This window comes from Pieris brassicae, chromosome 6 (genome assembly GCF_905147105.1).
Source record: "Pieris brassicae chromosome 6, ilPieBrab1.1, whole genome shotgun sequence".
Taxonomy (NCBI): domain Eukaryota; kingdom Metazoa; phylum Arthropoda; class Insecta; order Lepidoptera; family Pieridae; genus Pieris; species Pieris brassicae.
This window is the reverse complement of record NC_059670.1, coordinates 16,710,946-16,730,632: the sequence shown is the minus strand read 5'-3', so window position 1 is coordinate 16,730,632 and position 19,687 is coordinate 16,710,946. Positions and strand designations below refer to the sequence as shown.

At 33.1% G+C, this 19,687-nt stretch overlaps 5 protein-coding genes across 8 annotated transcripts; 2 read left to right on the top strand and 3 right to left on the bottom strand.

Annotated features, from left to right (window-relative positions):
- Nucleotides 1-2,382: 2,382 nt before the first annotated feature.
- Nucleotides 2,383-4,670, top strand: LOC123710937 (dehydrodolichyl diphosphate synthase complex subunit DHDDS). The gene is made up of 5 exons (XM_045663276.1): nt 2,383-2,806; nt 2,938-3,071; nt 3,237-3,385; nt 3,606-3,781; nt 4,176-4,670. The coding sequence occupies exons 1-5, from the start codon at nt 2,615-2,617 to the stop codon at nt 4,380-4,382; spliced, it is 858 nt and encodes a 285-aa protein (XP_045519232.1). The 5' UTR covers nt 2,383-2,614; the 3' UTR covers nt 4,383-4,670.
- LOC123710936 (protein FAM50 homolog) lies at nt 4,641-9,907 on the bottom strand. Its single transcript, XM_045663275.1, has 6 exons — nt 9,414-9,907; nt 9,160-9,258; nt 8,644-8,848; nt 8,412-8,566; nt 4,873-4,985; nt 4,641-4,780 (listed from the first exon to the last, which is right to left on the bottom strand). The coding sequence occupies exons 1-6, from the start codon at nt 9,756-9,758 to the stop codon at nt 4,681-4,683; spliced, it is 1,017 nt and encodes a 338-aa protein (XP_045519231.1). The 5' UTR covers nt 9,759-9,907; the 3' UTR covers nt 4,641-4,680.
- A 177-nt stretch (nt 9,908-10,084) lies between these two features.
- Nucleotides 10,085-12,706, top strand: LOC123711303 (RNA transcription, translation and transport factor protein). The gene is made up of 4 exons (XM_045663819.1): nt 10,085-10,299; nt 10,497-10,721; nt 11,190-11,276; nt 12,282-12,706. The coding sequence occupies exons 1-4, from the start codon at nt 10,230-10,232 to the stop codon at nt 12,578-12,580; spliced, it is 681 nt and encodes a 226-aa protein (XP_045519775.1). The 5' UTR covers nt 10,085-10,229; the 3' UTR covers nt 12,581-12,706.
- Nucleotides 12,707-13,355, bottom strand: LOC123711304 (mitochondrial import inner membrane translocase subunit Tim8). Its single transcript, XM_045663820.1, has 2 exons — nt 13,124-13,355; nt 12,707-13,018 (listed from the first exon to the last, which is right to left on the bottom strand). The coding sequence occupies exons 1-2, from the start codon at nt 13,220-13,222 to the stop codon at nt 12,845-12,847; spliced, it is 273 nt and encodes a 90-aa protein (XP_045519776.1). The 5' UTR covers nt 13,223-13,355; the 3' UTR covers nt 12,707-12,844.
- Nucleotides 13,356-16,919: 3,564 nt separating this feature from the next.
- On the bottom strand, nt 16,920-19,686 carry LOC123711134 (adenosine deaminase-like protein). Of its 4 annotated transcripts, none has more exons than XM_045663553.1 (8): nt 19,564-19,686; nt 18,908-18,988; nt 18,685-18,833; nt 18,373-18,561; nt 18,077-18,293; nt 17,793-17,949; nt 17,555-17,655; nt 16,920-17,377 (listed from the first exon to the last, which is right to left on the bottom strand). In XM_045663553.1, exons 2-8 carry the CDS (start codon nt 18,947-18,949, stop codon nt 17,177-17,179), a joined length of 1,056 nt encoding a protein of 351 aa, XP_045519509.1. In that variant the 5' UTR covers nt 18,950-18,988; nt 19,564-19,686; the 3' UTR covers nt 16,920-17,176. The 4 variants fall into 4 exon arrangements, with proteins under 4 accessions (XP_045519509.1, XP_045519510.1, XP_045519511.1 ...); XM_045663554.1 differs by lacking the exon at nt 19,564-19,686 and adding an exon at nt 19,138-19,202; XM_045663555.1 differs by lacking the exon at nt 17,555-17,655 and having other exon boundaries at nt 17,241-17,377.
- Nucleotide 19,687: the final 1 nt, after the last annotated feature.

Genomic DNA, 19,687 nt, shown 5'->3' with positions numbered 1-19,687 from the left:
TCTTTGTGCCATACTTCGTAGCGTCCCCACTCCCGTCTTCTAAGCATAGTCGCCTGTAATTTGTGAGCCAGAGCGAGAGAGCAGATGTCAGTGTGTATGTATATTGCACACTGTTTAATACGTGCTTGTATTTGAGCATTTAACGTGTGTAGTGCATGTGAAAACTACGTGAGCTTACTGTACACTGTATGCGGCTGCGTATTACAGCGTTTTAGTAAGATAGCGTGGTGTGTTATTATTTAACTGTTTGTGAGTATTTTTATATCTTGTACTAAATAATAAATTTTATAAAATGCCGAAAACTAATGCCGAAATGTGTCGTCAATATCGACGCAAAAAAAATGAAATTAAAATGAAAAAAAATTCAGCAAAAAGTTCAACAGAACGTAGTCGCGAGTTTCGTGCACGTAAAAAACAATTATTGAACAATCAAAATAGATGTTCAGATATAAGTGTCAATGTGACTGATGTAATAAATGGTAAGTGTAAATATTTTTGAAGTGAAACTTTTGAAGTGAAACTTCTTTAGAATCGTTGTGATTTCAAACCGGATGCAACGAAAAAACGACAGGTAAGAGACACAAATACAAAAATGTGTAGGATGAAGCCAGGGGAAAGAATGAGACAGAAATATACATACAATTTGTATATTATCGGTCTCTCCTCTTTGTGCCATACTTCGTAGCGTCCCCACTCCCGTCTTCTAAGCATAGTCGCCTGTAATTTGTGAGCCAGAGCGAGAGAGCAGATGTCAGTGTGTATGTATATTGCACACTGTTTAATACGTGCTTGTATTTGAGCATTTAACGTGTGTAGTGCATGTGAAAACTACGTGAGCTTACTGTACACTGTATGCGGCTGCGTATTACAGCGTTTTAGTAAGATAGCGTGGTGTGTTATTATTTAACTGTTTGTGAGTATTTTTTTCTAATAGGCAATGATCAGGCTTCTGTACTAATAGACAATTAAAGAAACACATAAAAAAACCTTAGATTCCTTGACTATTGAAAGCGATTGGAAGTGAAACTTATTTATCGGCGTTGGAAAAAAATTACCGTCTCATTTTTGAGTTACGCGTCACATATTTCCGTTACGTACTATCTTTTTCGTGTCCCTACCACGGTTGATTCATTAATAACAAAAATATATAATAACGATAACAACGATATTAATAATTGTATTACAATTAATGAAATTCTGTAATAATCTTAGTAGTGATAAGGTAAAATGAGATAATTGTATTATTTGTATTCATGTCTATGATAATGAAAGCCTTTTGTTAAACTTTATCTAATTTAACTTTATTTAACCAATGTATATAAAGTTGCATATATTGGATAATTTTTCGAAAAATAAGGTCATAAAGACGTTTCACTTCTTACGTGTGTACACTAGTACACGCACACATTCTTTTTTTTTTGTATACATTTCTACTTATAATTGTATATTATATACAGTATAATATAAACATAAGTTTTTATAAACATTCTGAGAGCAATGATAAAGGTTTTATTTATTTATAATATAAATAATATCACTAACGATAGTGTCAATTAAAGGGATGATAATGATGATATTAAATTATCCCTAATAGGAAAGGCAAAGGAGTTTGGGCCATACAGCCAGGTGTTGTTCTTAGTAATAATTGGAGAATTTTGGTTGTTTTAAAGGCCATGTCTTGTCTTATTATTCTCGGTCATAAGGCCTAAGCCACTTCTTCGATGTTTAGAATTGGTGCAAGTCAAATTCATAAACAATAATAGTAGAATCCAAATAAAAATTATTTATATTTCCAGGTGCTTGTTTCAAATCCGATGTTAAGGTAAATCCAAAAGTATTTCCGTTCAATCCAATTAATCAATCCGGGGAGTACAATCCTTTTAAATGTCTTCAATCGTATTAGAAATAAATGCATAAATGATATCATGCATATCATGGTTCATTAGCAAGTCTTGAATACAGTGCGGAATATTTTCAGGTCTTCTATGATAGTTTAACAGAGATGACAAACAAAGTCGTTCGATGTGGAATTCTTAAGGACATTCGAAGAATATGCGGTCTAAAGTTTGATCGACGTCTGAATAGTAATAATAATACGCATGCGGTGTAAATCTGAATTAAGGCGGAAAAGTATTGTGTAAAATCTTCTGCTTTTGTAATTGCTCGATTTACAAAACCATGGCATTCCAATACCTTGGTTGGTTGCAGCATACCAAGTGCCCTTTCTCGCTAAACTTTCTTGCCAAAAATCTTTCCAGTTTCCAATCCTGATTAAGTTTTGACTTTAGGAGTGGTATTAAATCAGTGTACGGAATGGCAACATTGTCAACTGTCAATTAAAGGGGCATTTTTTGACTTAGCGTGGCTGTGGTAGTGATGTGCGAAGTGACTTTGTTTCAGGCCCCAGACTAGTATTTAAAATTATATTAGATCTGTGATCAACTCGATTGTCAATCATATATTTTTAAATTCTTAAAAAAGTATTTTAACATAAAAGTAATATTTATTTACATTATCTATTGGAATAATTAATTGGACTTTCTTTTCTTGGTACTGTCCTAATTGTGGCCACAAGAAATTGCCTATATAGTCAAATTTAACATCACCAATAATAATGTCGGATTGGGTAAATGAAAATTGTGTATCTTTTTTCCACTTATTTTGCATAAAAGTTGTAAAAACTGGACGGGTGCCGCAACACATAGCATTTATAATGGATGGAAACCGCCGATATGCAAAAAAACTTAGCGTGAAGACGAGTGACGGTCATTCAAAGGGATTTGATAAGCTTTCGGAAACATTAAAGGCAAGTATTTAAAAAAAATTACCGTGTACATGATATATAACAATCTCAATTAACCAGATTTTAGTTTTATTACCATTACCAGAGGATAAAGTCCTACTATAAGCATTATATTTAATGTATATTATTTTTAGTGGTGCCTAGATTTGGGTATACCTGAGGTGACTGTGTATGCCTTTAGTATTGAAAATTTTAAAAGAAGTGATGAAGAAGTAAATGCGCTTATGGATTTAGCAAGGGATAAGTTTCAGAGATTACTTGATGCAATGTGAGTGTTGTTTTGATAAATTATTTGTTAGAAATGTAATTAGTATTTTTACTTTTCACTTAATACTTGAACTGAAACTCTTAACCTCATAGAGGTTTTCATTCAATTATTTCATTAAAAATATTTCCTTGCTATAATTATATTCATGCCTAATGTCATTTATAGGGATCAAATAAATGACTGGGGTGTAAGAATACATGTAGCTGGAAGAATGTCACTTTTGCCATTAGATTTATGTAAAATGGTATCTCAAGCAATGTTAGCAACACGACATAATAATAAGCTTAGGCTGAACATTGCATATGCTTATACAGGTAATATGTGGCTTATTTTTAAAATGTGAAAGCATCTTTGTTAATCTTTCAATAATATCTCTACCATTGATCTGATGATTGGTCTTGGATTTTATATATGAATTTGATAAATTTTGATGTTTAGAATAATTTTTTTCTATGGTAAAGAAAGTACCATTAGAATAAGCTTGGTAACAAAACAACATTGTTTACTGTTCCTGTGTAACTAGCATTGTTTTAGGTCGAGATGAAATTAGCAGAGCTGCATCGCAGATTGCTGATGGAGTAAATCATGAGGATATAACAACATACGATATTAATGAGGAACTTGTATCACAGGCTTTAGATCTTGGGCCACCAGAACTTCTTATAAGAACATCTGGAGAGGTCAGACTTTCAGATTTCATGCTATGGCAGGTAATTTTTTCTTTATTACATAAAAGCAATCTAATCAGAGACATTGTAATCTCATTTCTGAGTCTTACCTTTATAAGTTAACCTAGACCAGTGTTTCCCATTATATTACTTACTGTGTATTGTTAAAAAGTTCCTAGTAATTGCTTTCAAAAAATGAAAATTATAATAGGTATCATTTATGTTTCTTTAAATGTTGAATAGGGGAAGGAATAGAATAGAATATAAGAATTTTAGAAAGGCTAATTTGGGGCATGGCAAATAAGAGGTTGGGAAACACTGACCTAGACACTAATAGTAAAACCAATTTACGAAAAGATTTTAACCTTTTAATTCACTTACATGCCCTAAACAAATGCAACCTTCTTGCCATTTTAAAAACACATTTTATTTTCAGACTGCCAATACAGTTCTTTATTTTTCTGATGCTTTGTGGCCTGAATTTACTGTCTGGAACCTTTTACTAGCTATTATTCACTTTCAAAGATATGCCCCCCCACCATTACCCCAAAAAGATAACAATGGCAATCAAGATGAATTTCTACAAAAATTGGAAGAAAAAAGGCTACAACAGCTGAAGAATTATATAGAATGTTCATCATAGTCTAGCTATGGTATAGAATGTTCATCATAGTCTAGCTATGGTATATAATTATACATAGTTTTATTACAATGTATGAAAAAGAAATTAATATCAATAAATAATGATAAGTTATTTATTGATATTAATTTTAAAATTGTATATAACCTAGAATTTATTGTAAAATAAATTCAACCCATTATTTACAAGTATGTAGATTAGGTCTAAAATCTTATTATTGATTGCTTTATAAAAGTAATCATTATGAAATAATCCTTTCATATTATTGTAAAATAAATTTAAATATGTTGATTTGTATATTTCATTTCCCTTTGATAGTATATTTGGAATAAGTTTTTGTAGGGTCATAGGGTTCCCATCTAGATGCAGGAAATATGTGTTTATTTCTTTCATACCATGACCTGAAATAAAATTAGTGCAAATAATTACTTGTTATATAACCTTAATAATTGATTAATGCCTTATAAATCTTAATTAAAAACTTAGCACAAACCGTAAAAGGACTTTTCCTGCATGTGAATCTTGCTTTTCCTGAGAGGCATCATTCATAAGTCTTATATCATCAGATGCATCAAATTGGAATAAAGGCCCACTTTTACCCCTTGCCTAAAATATTTTTAAGTTGGTAATTAGTATTGATATATGTGTATTAGGTCCTTACATATGAAATTGGCGTTTTGTATGGGAGGAATAAAAATTTGATTTTTAAATAGAATATATTTAATTATTCAAAGTATTGCTATATATGCACTTTTGCCATCTAATAGCTAGATCGATCCCTTTATTTAAAAAAAACATTCGTACGGGAATTAATAATATCTTTGAAGGCCGTTTCGACTGCCTCATCAGAGTTGAGTTTTTTACCTTGCAAGTTATCCAAATTTCGAAAATAATTATAATCGGTTGGAGCAAAGTTGGAGTATAGTTTTAGAGATGCCAATTCAAGCTTCGCTAATTTGGTAGCAGTCTGTTGTGCAGAGTGTGGTCGAAAGTTGTCGTGAAGTAGCAGTTGCCTAGAGAGATTGACCAGCCTTGGTTGTTTAGCAGCTAGATTTTCCGTTATGGTTTGCAGTTAATAGACATCTGCCGTAATCGTCTGACCAGATTTAAGAAAGCTACTGGTGAACGACCCCGGCACTGGTCCACCAAACGCTCACAAGCAGAGGCGGCCTTACCCATTGCGAGACTCCGGGCGGCAGGTCTTTACGTGACCCTTTAACCTTCGTGAAAAGGATGTGATGCGAAAGTAGGTGTGATTGTTTGGTTTAGGTATTTGTCATAATTGAGGAGAAATGCTTAAGTTATACAAATAAATGAAATTTGAGTTTTAAAATATTTTATATCGAAAGGTTTACAAAACTAACAAATACAAAATGATTTGATGATGACATTTTAAAATTGGTGTTAGCGGCTTTTCCTAAGAATAAAATCTTTAATTAAAGCACAATAATCTAATGAATGAGCTACATCATTGTCAATGGAAATAATAGCAAGGGCTGAAAGCAGATCCTGTGCCATCGTATTCCTCAGATATGTTTTAATAATTTTAACCCTCGAAAAAGTCCTTTCAGCAGAAGGAACTGTAACAGGTGTGGTAGGACTATTACTAATTAGACTACTAATAATTCTCAGGACTATTACGATAGTAGGGTAAACTTCAGTGTTTTTTTTTCTCTATTATGTATTTTAGCACCGAGATGATGTCGTCGTTTCCATAGACACTGATGAACATATTCAGTTCTTTGTACAATTCATGTCCATCAATATCGCATGATACAGTAGGGGACTACTGTCATAGATATTTGCAAGTCGTATTGCTTCAAAAGTTTACTATCACTAATATCCTTTAATTTTTTATATTATACATGAAACCAAATATGCTCTCGTGATGTTTAAGAGCCTTAAACCTAGGATGGCAGCCTGCGCTCACATTGTCGACATTACATAAAAGTAGTTTATTTTGAAAATTTATTCCGCATTCAATTCATGAGCTTCATCTTCCCCTTCATATTCAAAATGACTTTTTTACCTCGTCTTCTGACTTCTTTGAACTGTCTGTCAATATCATTTTCCTCGTCTATTTCTCTCGCTGTTGCCAATTTGTGAATACGTCTAGGTGTTGTATAGCCACATGGCATGGTTTTGCTTTCCCACATTTTACTTATAACATTTATATTTGTAAGAATGTTGATAAATTTTATTGCGCAAGTTGATAAAGTTTATATCTCAAGTTGATAAAGTTTATATCTCAAGTAAATAAAGTTTATATCTCAAGTTAATAAAGTTTATTGCTCAAGTTAATAAAGTTTATGTCGTTGATATGTTCTGATAGGCCCAATTTTTTCATTTAATAATATTCCAAGGTCTTTTACTAATTTTACTTGTTTTATTGGGGTGTTACCGATTTTATAAATGTATTGTATTTTTTTATTTGTACGCGAAAAAGTTATCTAATTACATTTGTTTATATTTATTGAAAGTTTATATTGTTTGTAATATATTTTTAGCCTAATAAGATCTTGTTAAATTTGCTTACTATCTATGGTTTTTTTTAAGAAAAAACAGAAGAAGAAAAAAACTTGTTTAGAATAGTGAAAACAGTATTTTATATCATATAAATAAGCATTAAATAATAATGGGCCAAGTATTGATCCTTGGGGTACTCCTGATGTAATGTTAGTGAACATGCACATCAAATACTATAATACACACTTTTCCAGCTCACTCAATACTTTAAAAACTATAAAACGTAATATTCAATAAAATTGAAATATATGTACGGCGCAGCAACGATTTTGTAACTCATACTGTAAACAAAATAATTCCAAGGTGACAAGAGTTTACGAATGAAATAAAACACGGGGATGCCCCGTGCGATAGAGGAGCAAAACAATATGCCCCGAATCCCGAGTGCTATGCGGTAAAAAAAACGATCTTCAAGTGTTTCGAGGCGCGATATTCAAGTACTACATGATAGATTTTTCAATTATGTTTCGAGTGAATTAGTTAACTAACATTATTTTAATTTACCGTATGTAATTAAGGATCAAATTCAAAGTTTTGAATTTAAAAACCCATATTTTTTCAATTAACTTGGGTTGTTGCGCGAGGCCCCTGCAAGAGAGCAGTCCCGGACGATTGCCCTGTTCCCCACCCCCTATGGCCGCCGCTGCTCAGAAGTAACTTTTTCGGAGTCAATTTTCGCTTAAAGCAATACTTGTCTGCTTTGGCTGGGTTCAGCCATTATGATGAGCACTTTCGATTATTGTACAGTATCCACTTTTCTTCACAGATAATGTCGATTTAAAATTCATTTTTAATGTACCGGTTAAGTATTGTAACGCAGCAGTCGACGCGCGTTTGTCTCCATTCGTCAGGTCCTTTCAAGCCTTTTTACCTTCTCAATTTCCTTCAAATGGATTAATACAGAACACCGCAGCCTGCAGCTAACTCAGATCTAGAATGCGACGGATCCGCTTCCACAATAGCCTTCAATTCTTCGTGATAACGAACGAACTTTGGTCTTCGGCCATCCACGGGGCTTGTTCTACGGGTAGAAATATCCAAAACGAAAACTTTGGAAACCACAAACGCACTGCGTTTTCTTTAGCGACAACACCGCTATACATATCATTAATCCGTCCACTTCTGCAGCACTGGTGCCATGGTGGAACTCGTACTCGTAAATAACGCGATATTTGATGTTTTCCATTTTAACAATTGAATGATGCAAAGAAAAGAAAAGTAAAACTGGAAAATGAAATGAATCATGGTTTTCGAAAAACAAATTCAACTAAAAAAACGAGTAAATACCTGTAAAAAATTTAATTTGGAATTCCTAACCAATGAAGAGATATTTGAGGTCAAAGTGGCCAGTCAGTTTCATATGTAAGGCCCTAATATGTATATACATAACACTATCAATAATATGATGATACCAATAATCAAGCTTTCAAAGCCACTCAAAGCTACAACTTACAAAACGTTAACATTGTTAAATGTGCTTATGCATAGATAATACACAATTCTTACCTTTGTAACAATGAAGTCATAGAAAGTATAGTGATGTGGTAAAATTAAATCCTCCTTCACATACATTAGTTGATCAGCTGATACTGTTTTCAGTTCACTAAACTCTGGTCTTAAAGTATCTAAGCATCTTTGTAAAAATTGGTATATAGAGTTTCCTGAAATATTTTTTTAATTTTATAAGTTAATAATATCTTAATATGCTAGTTAATTATATCTTTTATAATTTACAAACCTTTTTTTAGGGTAACATTTCTTCTATGGCCTGATCCATCCCAGTAACTAAATGTGACAGTTATCGGTTCATCCTTCAGACTGGCTTGAGTCATAACCCATTCCAGTCTTAGTTCTTCCCTTAGCTTAAGATCCGCTTCCTCCCTTTCTCTATCTGGTAAAAATGATGTATCAACATCTGGATTCTTACGAATTTTTTTTGGAGGCTAGTAGAAAAAAACAGGAAGATATATTTAAATATAATATTTGTTATAGATTAATAAAAATGAAGTAAGTAAAATATTCAATGACACAATGAGGTAGTAACTTTCACATCTAACACATGATTTTTTTAGTCTTCAATTAAACTTATGTTAAGACACTTAGCCATACACTATAATACCAATATCAAAATATCATGTTTTTGACATAGGACATACTAAATTTCAACTGTGAACCTTGGGTTCATGTCTATAATGTATTTATTACTAATACTAACTGCTGAGACAGATATATAAGTTAGAAAAAACGTCAATACCATCTCAGATTTTTCCTTCCAATCAACTTCAGGTATTTCTTGTTCCTTGACATCATCATCATCTTCTTCATCGTTTATATCAAAAGACAGAGCTTGTATCTAAAATCAGAATCATTTCAGTCAGAAATAATTTTAATATAATGTGAGAATGCCAATGTATTTAGCAGTAACATGTTACCCGAGAGATAAAAATAAAAACTGAAGTTTCTGAATAATATTATGTTACTATACAGCTTATAATTGCAAGTATGTACCTGTCTCTTTTGCTTATTCTTTTGAGCTAGTTTTGCTTCTATTTCTTTTTGTCTCTCCTTTTCCTTTTCGGCTTTCTTCTGGGCAAGCTTTTTCTCTCTTTCACGGACTATGTGTTCTTGTTTAGCTTTCATTTCATCAAGTGTAACAAGTCCTATTGTAGAACTCTTCAATTGCTGCTCCACTGCGTCGTAATGTGTTGCGAATTTATTTTCAATGTTATCAATCTTGAGGTCCTCTTCAATTTTCTTCTTTCGGAGTTCGATTTCTTGTTGCGCCTTTTCTCTCTTTTTCATTAAATGCATTGCTCTTCCAGCCTCTGAAGCTGCACCCTTGTAATGAGCCATGATTGTCTTAAAGTAAAATAAACTTTTAGATTTTAAATATCCAAAGGAAATGAAAATTAATAATATTTAAACAAATTTCCAGAAAAATTAACACGGCGGCCTACTGTCACTACAAACAAATTTATATTTTATGACTATGAGCTCACACTCACAGCTGATTACTAACTAGAAACTAGTGTTGGATGTTGAGTGTTGTAGCTGTCAGAGTAATTTCAGCTAACAGTAATTTCAATTATTATAAGTCTGTACAAACTTCGAAAATATGATAGTCTGTGTAATAATCACTGGGACTGCTGACTTACAATTAAAAATAATACTGTAGTCTTTGATTAAACTGTAGATTTTAAGACATTAGTATTTAGTGTTTAAATTTCAACTTTAAAGTTTATAAATTACTAACCATTGTACAATTATAATAACCATTTCAGTAGTATACTTTCACTAATCACTGCTGATTTTTATTTCAAAAGTATGAATACTAACTTTAAATTGAAATTAACTGCTTTAGGACATCCCAATCCAGAAACTTTTAATTGCGAAGGTAAGAAAATCCTATTTTTTTTACCATATGTTACATTAACACCAAATTATAATTTCCATAAAAACTATATTTCCGATATGTTTCATAAGGTAACAACAAATACTTTGGATGCAAATTGGCTTTTTATCAGACATCATCATCTTTAATTTACTCATTATAACTTATAAATTAAAATTAGACACTATAACTGTTTTTAGATGAAAAGGAATATAGAAGTGTAGTGTTATGGTTGGAGGATCAAAAGATTAGACATTATAAGATTGAGGAAAGGGAAGGACTAAGGAGTATTGATAGTGAGAACTGGAAAGAAGCTTATGATATTTACCAAAAAGATCTAGTTAGTCCTGTGGTGGATGGCACCTTAAATGAACAACTAAATTGGCTTCTTTCTTATGCAGTTCGATTGGAATTCGCTGATAATGGTAATTAATTTCTATTGTATTCACAGTTACTACACAAGAATTAGGTTTCTTAAGACCAATTCAATTTTGTTAAATTGATTATGTTATAATATACTACTATACATATTAAATTGTAAAATCACAAAATATTTTCAATCTCTTATTGAAAACCTGTTTATTTATTTTTTTGTTAAGAAAAAGATTTTACACAACAAATTTTTAAGTAGCTCTTGGCTAAAAACATGAACACTAATACTTTAAAGAATAATAATAATACCTAAAATTAATATCGACCACAATTTAGAAATAACAAAGACACAAAGAAAGTGGTCAACAGGTGTAATGGAAGAGCTTATGTTTTGCTATTATAAAGCAAGATTAGGAAAAGCAGGATATATAGGTGAATTATTAATATTTATATAGGATGTAAGTGCCTTTTTTCTTGATGGGGCACTGATGATACTTTCAATAATATTCTATTATTTGCAGTTAGTAAATACAAGGATGTACAAGTAGAACAACCAAAACAAGCTGCTCCAAATGTTGTATCTTCCAACCCTTTGGATAACTTAAACTGTAAGTATGAATTATTTTATAAATAAAAATATAGTATTTTACATTATAGTCTATTTAACTTGAAAAATTATCAAAATATATAAAAAAAATTAAATTTATTATTACGTTTTATTTAAAAATATACACTAATATGGTAAAAATATATACATATTATATTTGTAGAGACTTGTTCTCATTAAGAACTACTAAAATCTGTATAATTGATAATCATTAATTTTATATTATTCCTGGGGGCTGACATGGGTTGCATAATATACAGGATTATTCAATTCATATTCCTGTTATAGGTGATAAGGGTGATGTGTTTATAATTCTTGTTTTGAGTTCATCAGCGGATGACAGGTGAGATGTACTAAACTAGGGATTTCATTTGATTTCCATGAACTAATTTGAAATTAGTTTCTAGTTGTTATATACATTATTGGAAAGATAACAAAACAGTTATGTTAAAATAAAATAAAGCAATAATCTGCAAACAAAAAAGTATTGAAATAAGACCGTTTTTTGTCTTGCATTTTTTAATTAGAAACAATATATGTAATAATTTTAATTTTTAAATTAACCAGTGTTTAATTGTTTTTTGTAATGGAAAAATGAATTAGATTTTTAAAAAATCAAACCTATCACCTCCTAATGGGAATATGTCGAATTACAAATAATTCTGTATATGAAAATAGTCATAGTAGTTACCTACATAGTTTTTTGGTTTAATTTGACTGACAAAATTAACATTATTTCTGGATATTACACATAAAATCTGCTCAAAAGTGTGTACCTAGCTAAGGTCAGTCTTATAGCTTATATATATATATATATTTATAATTTTTGGGAATATTTAAAAATACTGAATCATGTAATTATTAAACTAAGTAATGTATATTGCTATAAATATGTCATTGTGAAAGTTGATATAAAGCAATGGATACCTTTCCAAACATTTAAAATATAGTTAAAAAAACAAATTAATTTCCAATTATCACTTTTATAATAAAATGTTGTTTTCAGTTGAAAGTCCTGCTTTCAAAGCTGGTGTTGATAGAGTGTGTACTCTCGCTGGAGTGGGACCTCATCCAGATCCTAAATTCCGCTTGGCAGCTGTAGCCAAGATTCTTAAAACCTCACCACACCCAGAACCTCAAAAGTCTGACACCATAGTAATTAATCAACCTGTTGATGTTCTTAATCTATTGTTTATTCAAGATTTAAGAGAGTTACAGACAAAAATTAATGAAGCATTGGTTGCTGTTCAAACAATTACTGCAGATCCTCGTACTGATACCAAATTAGGAAAAGTTGGTAGATAATTTGGAACAGCATGGAAAAAAAGCTGCATCTCTTATTACATCTTATATTCATAACAATAATTAATTTATATTTTAAATACTAAGAGTTAACAATAATAAAAAGCAATGCTTTGTAATTTACAATTAATAAAAAAAGATTTAAAAACTAAAACTTTTATTTCATCTTACTGACTAAATCAAAATTAATGTAACAATACTACTTCTCATATCATTGTTAATCAACCTTTCAAACAATTTAAACATTCTTTACATTAATTAGATAGTTTACTGCATACCACCACCCTTTTCCAACATTTGGGCAAATCTATTAGTAATAAGTAATGAGACATCAATAAATCTTTCAACACAATTTGTAATACAAGTTTCTGTTCTCGAGTCTAATTTTGCTCCGGGTTTATCCACACATTTGTCCCAGCAAAAGTCATTAAACTCGTGTATCTAAAACAAGATACGGTTAAATAAAACTATGTGTAGAAATATCTACATTAATATCGATTCGTTTAATAAAATAAGTTTTTTTTTTAAAGAAAAAGGCACAAATACCTGAGCATGAAACTGAGCTTTCTGTTTCTCCGCTAACAAGAAGTCTTGAAGCTCCGAATCAGCACCTTTAGGACTAGAAAAATCTGGCAAGTCTGTCATTATGTACCTAATTTGGTTGTGAATAACGATAATATTAGGGTTAAGAGTTCCTGTTTGAGACTTTTTAGGTTAGGTTAGACTTATCACTTCGGCCTTCAGTTTTTTTTTAAGTTTTTATGTCAGACTTCAGTATATACTATATAACAACCATAGATGATAGAAGTTCAAATGATACTCAGTCTTACCAACTCTAAAAAATATTTTAAGTGAAAACCCCTAGGTCACAATTATTATTTTGATGTCTTTGTTTATTTTTTCTCGAAGTTTCCCTTGAAACTGGCATAAAGTTAAAACTAATACCATTCAATAAAAAAATGACATTTTACTAATAAAGATTCTATAAATAACTTTACTATAAACAGCACCAAAGTACAGGACGTCTTAGGAAACAGAGAAATTATATCTTTAGGTAAAGCTTACATAATACGTGTGACTAGGTCAGCAAATAAATTGGATTTCGTAACCTTAAGATATGGTGTAAATGTAAATAAAAAAATCCGGAGAAAAATCTACTTTAAATAATACGCAGCCGACGTAATTATCCCTGTATGAGGAGAAAACCACCAAGTTGGATACACCGGATATATAAAAACAGTATCTACTGTTTACGGTAAAACCATGAATTATTTAAAATGTGGTAATGAAGAAAATTTGTCTTATGCCCGGTTGAGTTGTCCAGTAATCCAGTCCAGTTGACTGGAATGACGGTCTATTTTTCATTCCAGCTAACCCAATCCAGCGCCACTGGAATAATGTGAACGGCCAATGCAGTGCTTGAATACACGTTTAACAGTAAACACACGTTGTTGTTATTTTATGGAATTTTATAGGTAATTTCGAACAATGAAGTTAACTGAAAACAAAACTCTTCAATTTGTTTCTTTGTACAGAGAACATGTGTGTTTGTGGAATATCACTTCGGAATTTTATAAACACAAAAGCATGCGCCTCCTTTTTCATTTCTTTCGCTTATCCAATTTCTCACCCAAATCCGCTTTTTTCTTTTTAGTTCTTCCACTTCATCAACTACTTCTTCTAACAGTAATAACTGAAAAGTTTTAAAACAATTTCTAAACTTCTTTCTTGAAAGCATTATCACTGTAGTGTTACCGATCTTTTGTATTACTGGAATATTGTGAACGTTCCATTTCAGTCCAGCACTGGACTGGAATAACTCACTGGATTACTGGACTGGAATAATGTGAACCGAACATTAACTGTTAGACTATGTATGTGTAGGTGATTAGTACGTGTCGTAATGAAACAGTGATGTGTCCTGACAAGGACAGTTGTAAACGTTATCGTCATGAAACAATAATTTGTTCTGAAAAGAACAGTTAATTGGCGTTATCGTTAGACCACGATATCGAACTGTTCTGAGAAGAACACGTTCGTACCCTTCGACGGTTGCGCGCAGAAAAGGACAACTACTATTGGATATCAATCCCGCGTCGTAGTTTGCACGGGGTGCCGCGTGGGAGTTGCCTCCTTTCGCGGGGTTTCATTTTTTCCGACCTCACTAAGATGAGGTGGTGTCGGGGTTGGGCGGGGCCCAGGTTGAGGCGGTTGCTTTTATATGATTTTTTTTTTAAACAACCGGTAGGGTGTGATGGGCGCTGGTTTGGGTGTTGGTCGCCTGCGGTACCGCGCTGAAGATTTCTCGCGGGAAACGGCGCTTATGGTCGGGTGGACGGGTATGGTGTGGAGCAATGTCGGCTAGGTGCGTCACTCGGGAGTGGTCCGCTCTGTCGAACATGCCCCTGGACAAGCGTTGTATGTGTGTGTGCAAATCCTCTATGCGAAGGTCTCTGGCGATGGTAGTGTTACGCACGCACCACGGGGCGTTGACAATTCATCACAGCGTTTTGTTTTGCACGGCGTGTAGGCGCTTCTTCTGGGTGTCCGAGGTGAGTGCGTACCAGGCCGGAGACGCGTACGTTAGGTGCGGGCGTACGTAGGATTTGTAGAGGGCCACTTTCCTCTGGGTTGGCATTGTAGAGCTGAACAGAGGGCGTAGGCGGGCGGCCGCGGCCTTTGCGCGCCCGGTTGATTTGTTGATGTGCGCGTTGAAACGCAGGCCTCTGTCTAGCGTTATGCCTAGGTATTTAGCCTCCGTGGACCATGGGATCTCGACTCCAAGCAGCTGAAGAGGTGGTGGTTTCTTGCCAGGCGGGAAGCTGATCGCCTGGGTCTTATTTGCGTTGACGGCCAGCCTCCAGTCGTCCAACCACTGAGGGAGAGCGTCCAGCGCCCTCTGTACCTTTGTCGTGGCGTGTCGCTTGTGAAGGGAGCTGCCGTAATATGCGGTGTCGTCTGCGTACAGGGCGACCGACGCCCCTCCCGTGGCGGGGATGTCGTCGGTGTAGATTGAGTAGAGTGTCGGCGCTAGGCAACTGCCTTGGGGTACTCCTACTGCGATGGGGCGTTGAGAGGAGCGGGCGTCTTCGACCGAGACGAAGAACGATCGGCTTCGGAGATAGGAGCATATCAGGGCTCTAAGCCTCCGTGGTAGTTCCAGAGTCTTCACTTTTTCTAGTAACCCGGCGTGCCAGACTCTGTCGAAGGCCTTTTCCATGTCTAGGAACACGGCGTAAAAAGGCCAACTTTTTGCCGCGCCTCGATTTTATCGTCTACGCACCCTTCGCATCTTGGTACCACATGTTACCACTAGGGGCCAGTTTAGGATAACTTTTGTATATAAATCTACAGTTTTTAAAAATTAAACACATTCCACATTCCATCTTCACCTCTTCTCAACGAATTATTAGGAAGTTTTATTTTAACCAAATAAGGACCAATCAACCTAAACAAAACAAGCTAAATATGTATTGTATTATCAAAAGGCCGGCAAAGCAGTCGCGAGCACTCTGGCATTGTCCATATGCGGCGTTATCAATATTATAAGAGCTGGTGATCATGTAGGTATATGATTTGCACAAGTTTCACATCGAGGTTGCAGTTTACGTCAGTACAAATTGATTTGGTCCAGTCAATTAAGGTCCTACGTCGCTACGTTTTCGCGTTACAACTAATTGAAGTTGCTTAAAAAAAGGGGGATTTTAAATCATTTGTGGCACATATATGCCTCTGGGGTTCATGGTCACAAACATCTTGGAAACGAAGAAAATCAAAAAGGCAGACATTCAGGGCTCTGCATTATCATGGGACGGAGTAGTAAAAATGTTTTAAAAAAAAGCTCTGCTAAGTAATTTGGTTCTCACTGCGCCCATTCGATTCATTATCAATCCGTGGATACGAAAAAACATTAGGCAATCATTTTGCTCACTGATTTTTAGTGAGCAAATAATGTAAGTTGACAAGCCAGCGTCACCATGGTGGCAGACGAGGTCCTTCATGTTTTTTAGGGTATAATTATCACTATAAATAACGTCTGCCATGTGTGCTTATCATATACAAATTTTGCTCGCCAGCTCCCTAACTATATCAGCGTCCCGCCCGTTTGCCCCGGTCTATAAAATTAATAAAAGTATTTATTTAATTTTGTGAGAAGTGTTGGCCTGGTAGCTTGAGCGTGCGGCTCTCATCCCTAATTTCGTACGTTCGATCCCCGGCTGTGCACTAATGGACTTTCTTTCTATGTGCGCATTTAACATTCAAAAAAGTCGACGGCGTGGGTCAGGCACAGAATGCACACTTACTTGCCTATTAAATTAACAAATGATCATGAAACAATACAGAAGTCTGAGGCCGAGACCTAAATGGTCGTAACGCCATTCTTTTTTTATTTACTTTAAAATAATTATCATTTATTAAACTGTTATTTGAAACTGCCGCTACTTCATATTAAATTATGTGGTATTTGCTTTGATGGCTTCACAGTCACAGTATGTATCAACACTAACTTGATTCAGAGTCTGCAAGGTACCTACTCAAGTTCTTGTAACATATATTTTTAAATTAACTTGATAAGAAAAGTATTTTTTTAATTTATTTCTATGACATACACTCTAAACCATTTTTGTTAATAAAATTTAAAATCTTCTCTTTAATTGATTTTTGTTCTTCACTGGCAAACACATAATCCACTGCATTCAGTGCCAATTTGGCTAATTGTGGTGGTTGGAGACCAAACACATCCGCACATATTTTGTACTCTTGAGACAAAGATGTAGAAAAGACTCCCTTATCATCGGTCTGAAAAGTAAAAGTATTTCTCAGAGTTTTGTGTATTGTTGCCATATACAGTGATTAAATAATATAAATATGTACTTAGTATTTTGGATTAAGGGTATTACTATGATCTTTATTCACTAGCCTGGTAAAGAAATGGCTAAAGGTATTATGGCAGTTTTCTGAAGGAAAAACACTTACACATATGATTACTGGAACACTTGCATAGTATAGTTCCTTAAAATGGTGTAAATTATAATCCAAAATTGACTTGGTATTGACATTGCTAGTTAGACAAATTTCTGAAAAAATTATATTTTTACTTGAAGTAAAAATAATTTTTTTTTATTAACATTTTATACATTTAATAGTTTATCTCACAGATGTATTAAATAATGAATAGTTAAATTGTAAGGTTAATGAAAAATGAGATAGTTACCAACAGGTATTTGAAATTTACACAGAGCATCCCATGTTTCCTGTGTACCACCAAAGTTTGGGTGTATACAAACTCCATGACCAATACGGTCTGGGCGAAATCTTAACATTTGTAGTACCTCTTTGGGGTTGCATACTTCACCACAATGTAGAGTTATCTGTAACATTTATCTTAAATAAGCTGCATTAAATTGAAATAAGTATGATATACTATAGAGTACTCAAAATTACAATTGTTTTACACTGCCTACTATATGAAGTCATTAATAGCAAAAACATATTTACTTTTAAACCTGCACATCTAGCTTTTATCAAAGAAGGCACAAAGTCATCAAATTGACCTATAGTGGGGTCTCCACTTAATTCAATACCCACAATAACATCAGGATATTGTTTATAACAACTGATAGTTAATTCTGATATAGCTTCTGCTTCTTTAATTGAACTGTTTCTATTTATGGATACAATAAGTCTAGATTTGATTGCGAGATGTGCATTGCTTCTGTAATAAAAATAAAACATTGTTTTGATGAGGCACATCATTGAAAATTTTGTTGTCTGAATATATTTATGAAAATTACCTTAATGTCTCAGAAACAGTTTCAATATATTGTCTGCTTGTCATAAATGGTGTTTCTTTAGGTGTACTTCTCAATTCAATGTAACAGCAACCATCATCTTGAAATTCTTTAAGTGTTAGTGTTGTGGCTAAAGCCAAACTTCCTGGAGTTCTAGTCAGCCGATGAGCTATGTTGAAAACTTGAAAGCAACTAGATAATGACATTTAATTATTTAAAGAAATATAATATATATTAAATCCAATAGTATATGTGAATGTGTGTCACAGCCAGAGACTATTTAGTTATAATATAATATTTTCCATGCACACTTACTCTGATAAGTTCCGAGTGTCTCCAGCACCAATTTGAAATTCATCCAAAAAAGCGTCAGATGTGTCGGTAACACCGGTATCTGCATTGTATCTTTTAAGTTCAAGCAATGTACTCCGGCTTAAAGACCCATTTAAATGAGCATGTAACTCCTAAAATTGTTTATTGGAAATAATAAAATTTTATGGGGAAATGATAAATGATACAATTATGAGATATAACTTACAACTTTAGGCAATGCCGGGCAGAGTTTATTGAAGTCCATCATAAATAAGCAGCTAAATGTTGTAGACAGAACAGCAGTTGGCTAGAAAAGCAATTGATTCATAATTTATAAAGGAATATTAAAGTTATCCAGAAAAAATTAAAATCCTAGCAAATGCAGTAAATTGATGTGCTGACTATATAATAAAAGACACTCTTTGGTGCTGATTGCCGAGTGTCGGCAGTACCTACTTAAGGTCCCCTTTGTCTTACAAAACCAAGTATCAAAACTTAAACTTTACAAAATGGAGTATATAAATAATGGAGTATATAAATTATGGAGATATAATGTTAAATTTATTCACCTTCGATAATATTTTTTTTATAATTTTAATTTACTGCAATTGTTAAGACTTTCTTAAGACTAGGAACTAGAATAACGATAATTTATTTTAAAATATTTAATAAATCCCAAAATACTACATTTTTGATTTGATCGAGTAATGGGATAAACCTATTATGAAAAGAATTCAATTAAATGTATATTTATTACATTTTGTAATAAACTATAAATCGATTATTTATAAAACATTAATAAATCGTTTATACAAATATTATTTTTAAAAAATAGCACTTCGTGTTTTAATAGTTTTAGCGAACGTTTTACTTATAAGTTACCTATTTACGTAGGGATATAATGATACAATAAATCTTTAATTTTATTGTAAAATGTAAAAAATATTAGTTATTATATGGTGCTGTCGTATTTTTCAAAGAGTAAGTAGTGTACTGTGTAGTCTTG

Bases quoted from the DNA above. Each gene is read 5' to 3' on its own strand.
- LOC123710937 (XM_045663276.1), top strand. From the start codon at position 2,615: ATGTCGGATTGGGTAAATGAAAATTGTGTATCTTTTTTCCACTTATTT. The intron at 3,072-3,236 runs GTGAGTGTTGTT...TGTCATTTATAG, and splicing joins CAGAGATTACTTGATGCAAT to GGATCAAATAAATGACTGGG. The intron at 3,386-3,605 runs GTAATATGTGGC...GCATTGTTTTAG, and splicing joins CATTGCATATGCTTATACAG to GTCGAGATGAAATTAGCAGA.
- LOC123710936 (XM_045663275.1), bottom strand. From the start codon at position 9,758: ATGGCTCATTACAAGGGTGCAGCTTCAGAGGCTGGAAGAGCAATGCAT. The intron at 8,849-9,159 runs GTATTGACGTTT...TTTTTCTACTAG, and splicing joins GGAAGGAAAAATCTGAGATG to CCTCCAAAAAAAATTCGTAA. The intron at 4,986-8,411 runs GTAAGAATTGTG...AAAATATTTTAG, and splicing joins ATGACTTCATTGTTACAAAG to GCAAGGGGTAAAAGTGGGCC.
- LOC123711303 (XM_045663819.1), top strand. From the start codon at position 10,230: ATGAATACTAACTTTAAATTGAAATTAACTGCTTTAGGACATCCCAAT. The intron at 10,300-10,496 runs GTAAGAAAATCC...AACTGTTTTTAG, and splicing joins AGAAACTTTTAATTGCGAAG to ATGAAAAGGAATATAGAAGT. The intron at 10,722-11,189 runs GTAATTAATTTC...TATTATTTGCAG, and splicing joins ATTGGAATTCGCTGATAATG to TTAGTAAATACAAGGATGTA.
- LOC123711304 (XM_045663820.1), bottom strand. From the start codon at position 13,222: ATGACAGACTTGCCAGATTTTTCTAGTCCTAAAGGTGCTGATTCGGAG. The intron at 13,019-13,123 runs GTATTTGTGCCT...ATCTTGTTTTAG, and splicing joins AAGCTCAGTTTCATGCTCAG to ATACACGAGTTTAATGACTT.
- LOC123711134 (XM_045663553.1), bottom strand. From the start codon at position 18,949: ATGATGGACTTCAATAAACTCTGCCCGGCATTGCCTAAAGTT. The intron at 18,834-18,907 runs GTAAGTTATATC...AAACAATTTTAG, and splicing joins GCCCGGCATTGCCTAAAGTT to GAGTTACATGCTCATTTAAA. The intron at 18,562-18,684 runs GTAAGTGTGCAT...GTCATTATCTAG, and splicing joins GACACTCGGAACTTATCAGA to TTGCTTTCAAGTTTTCAACA.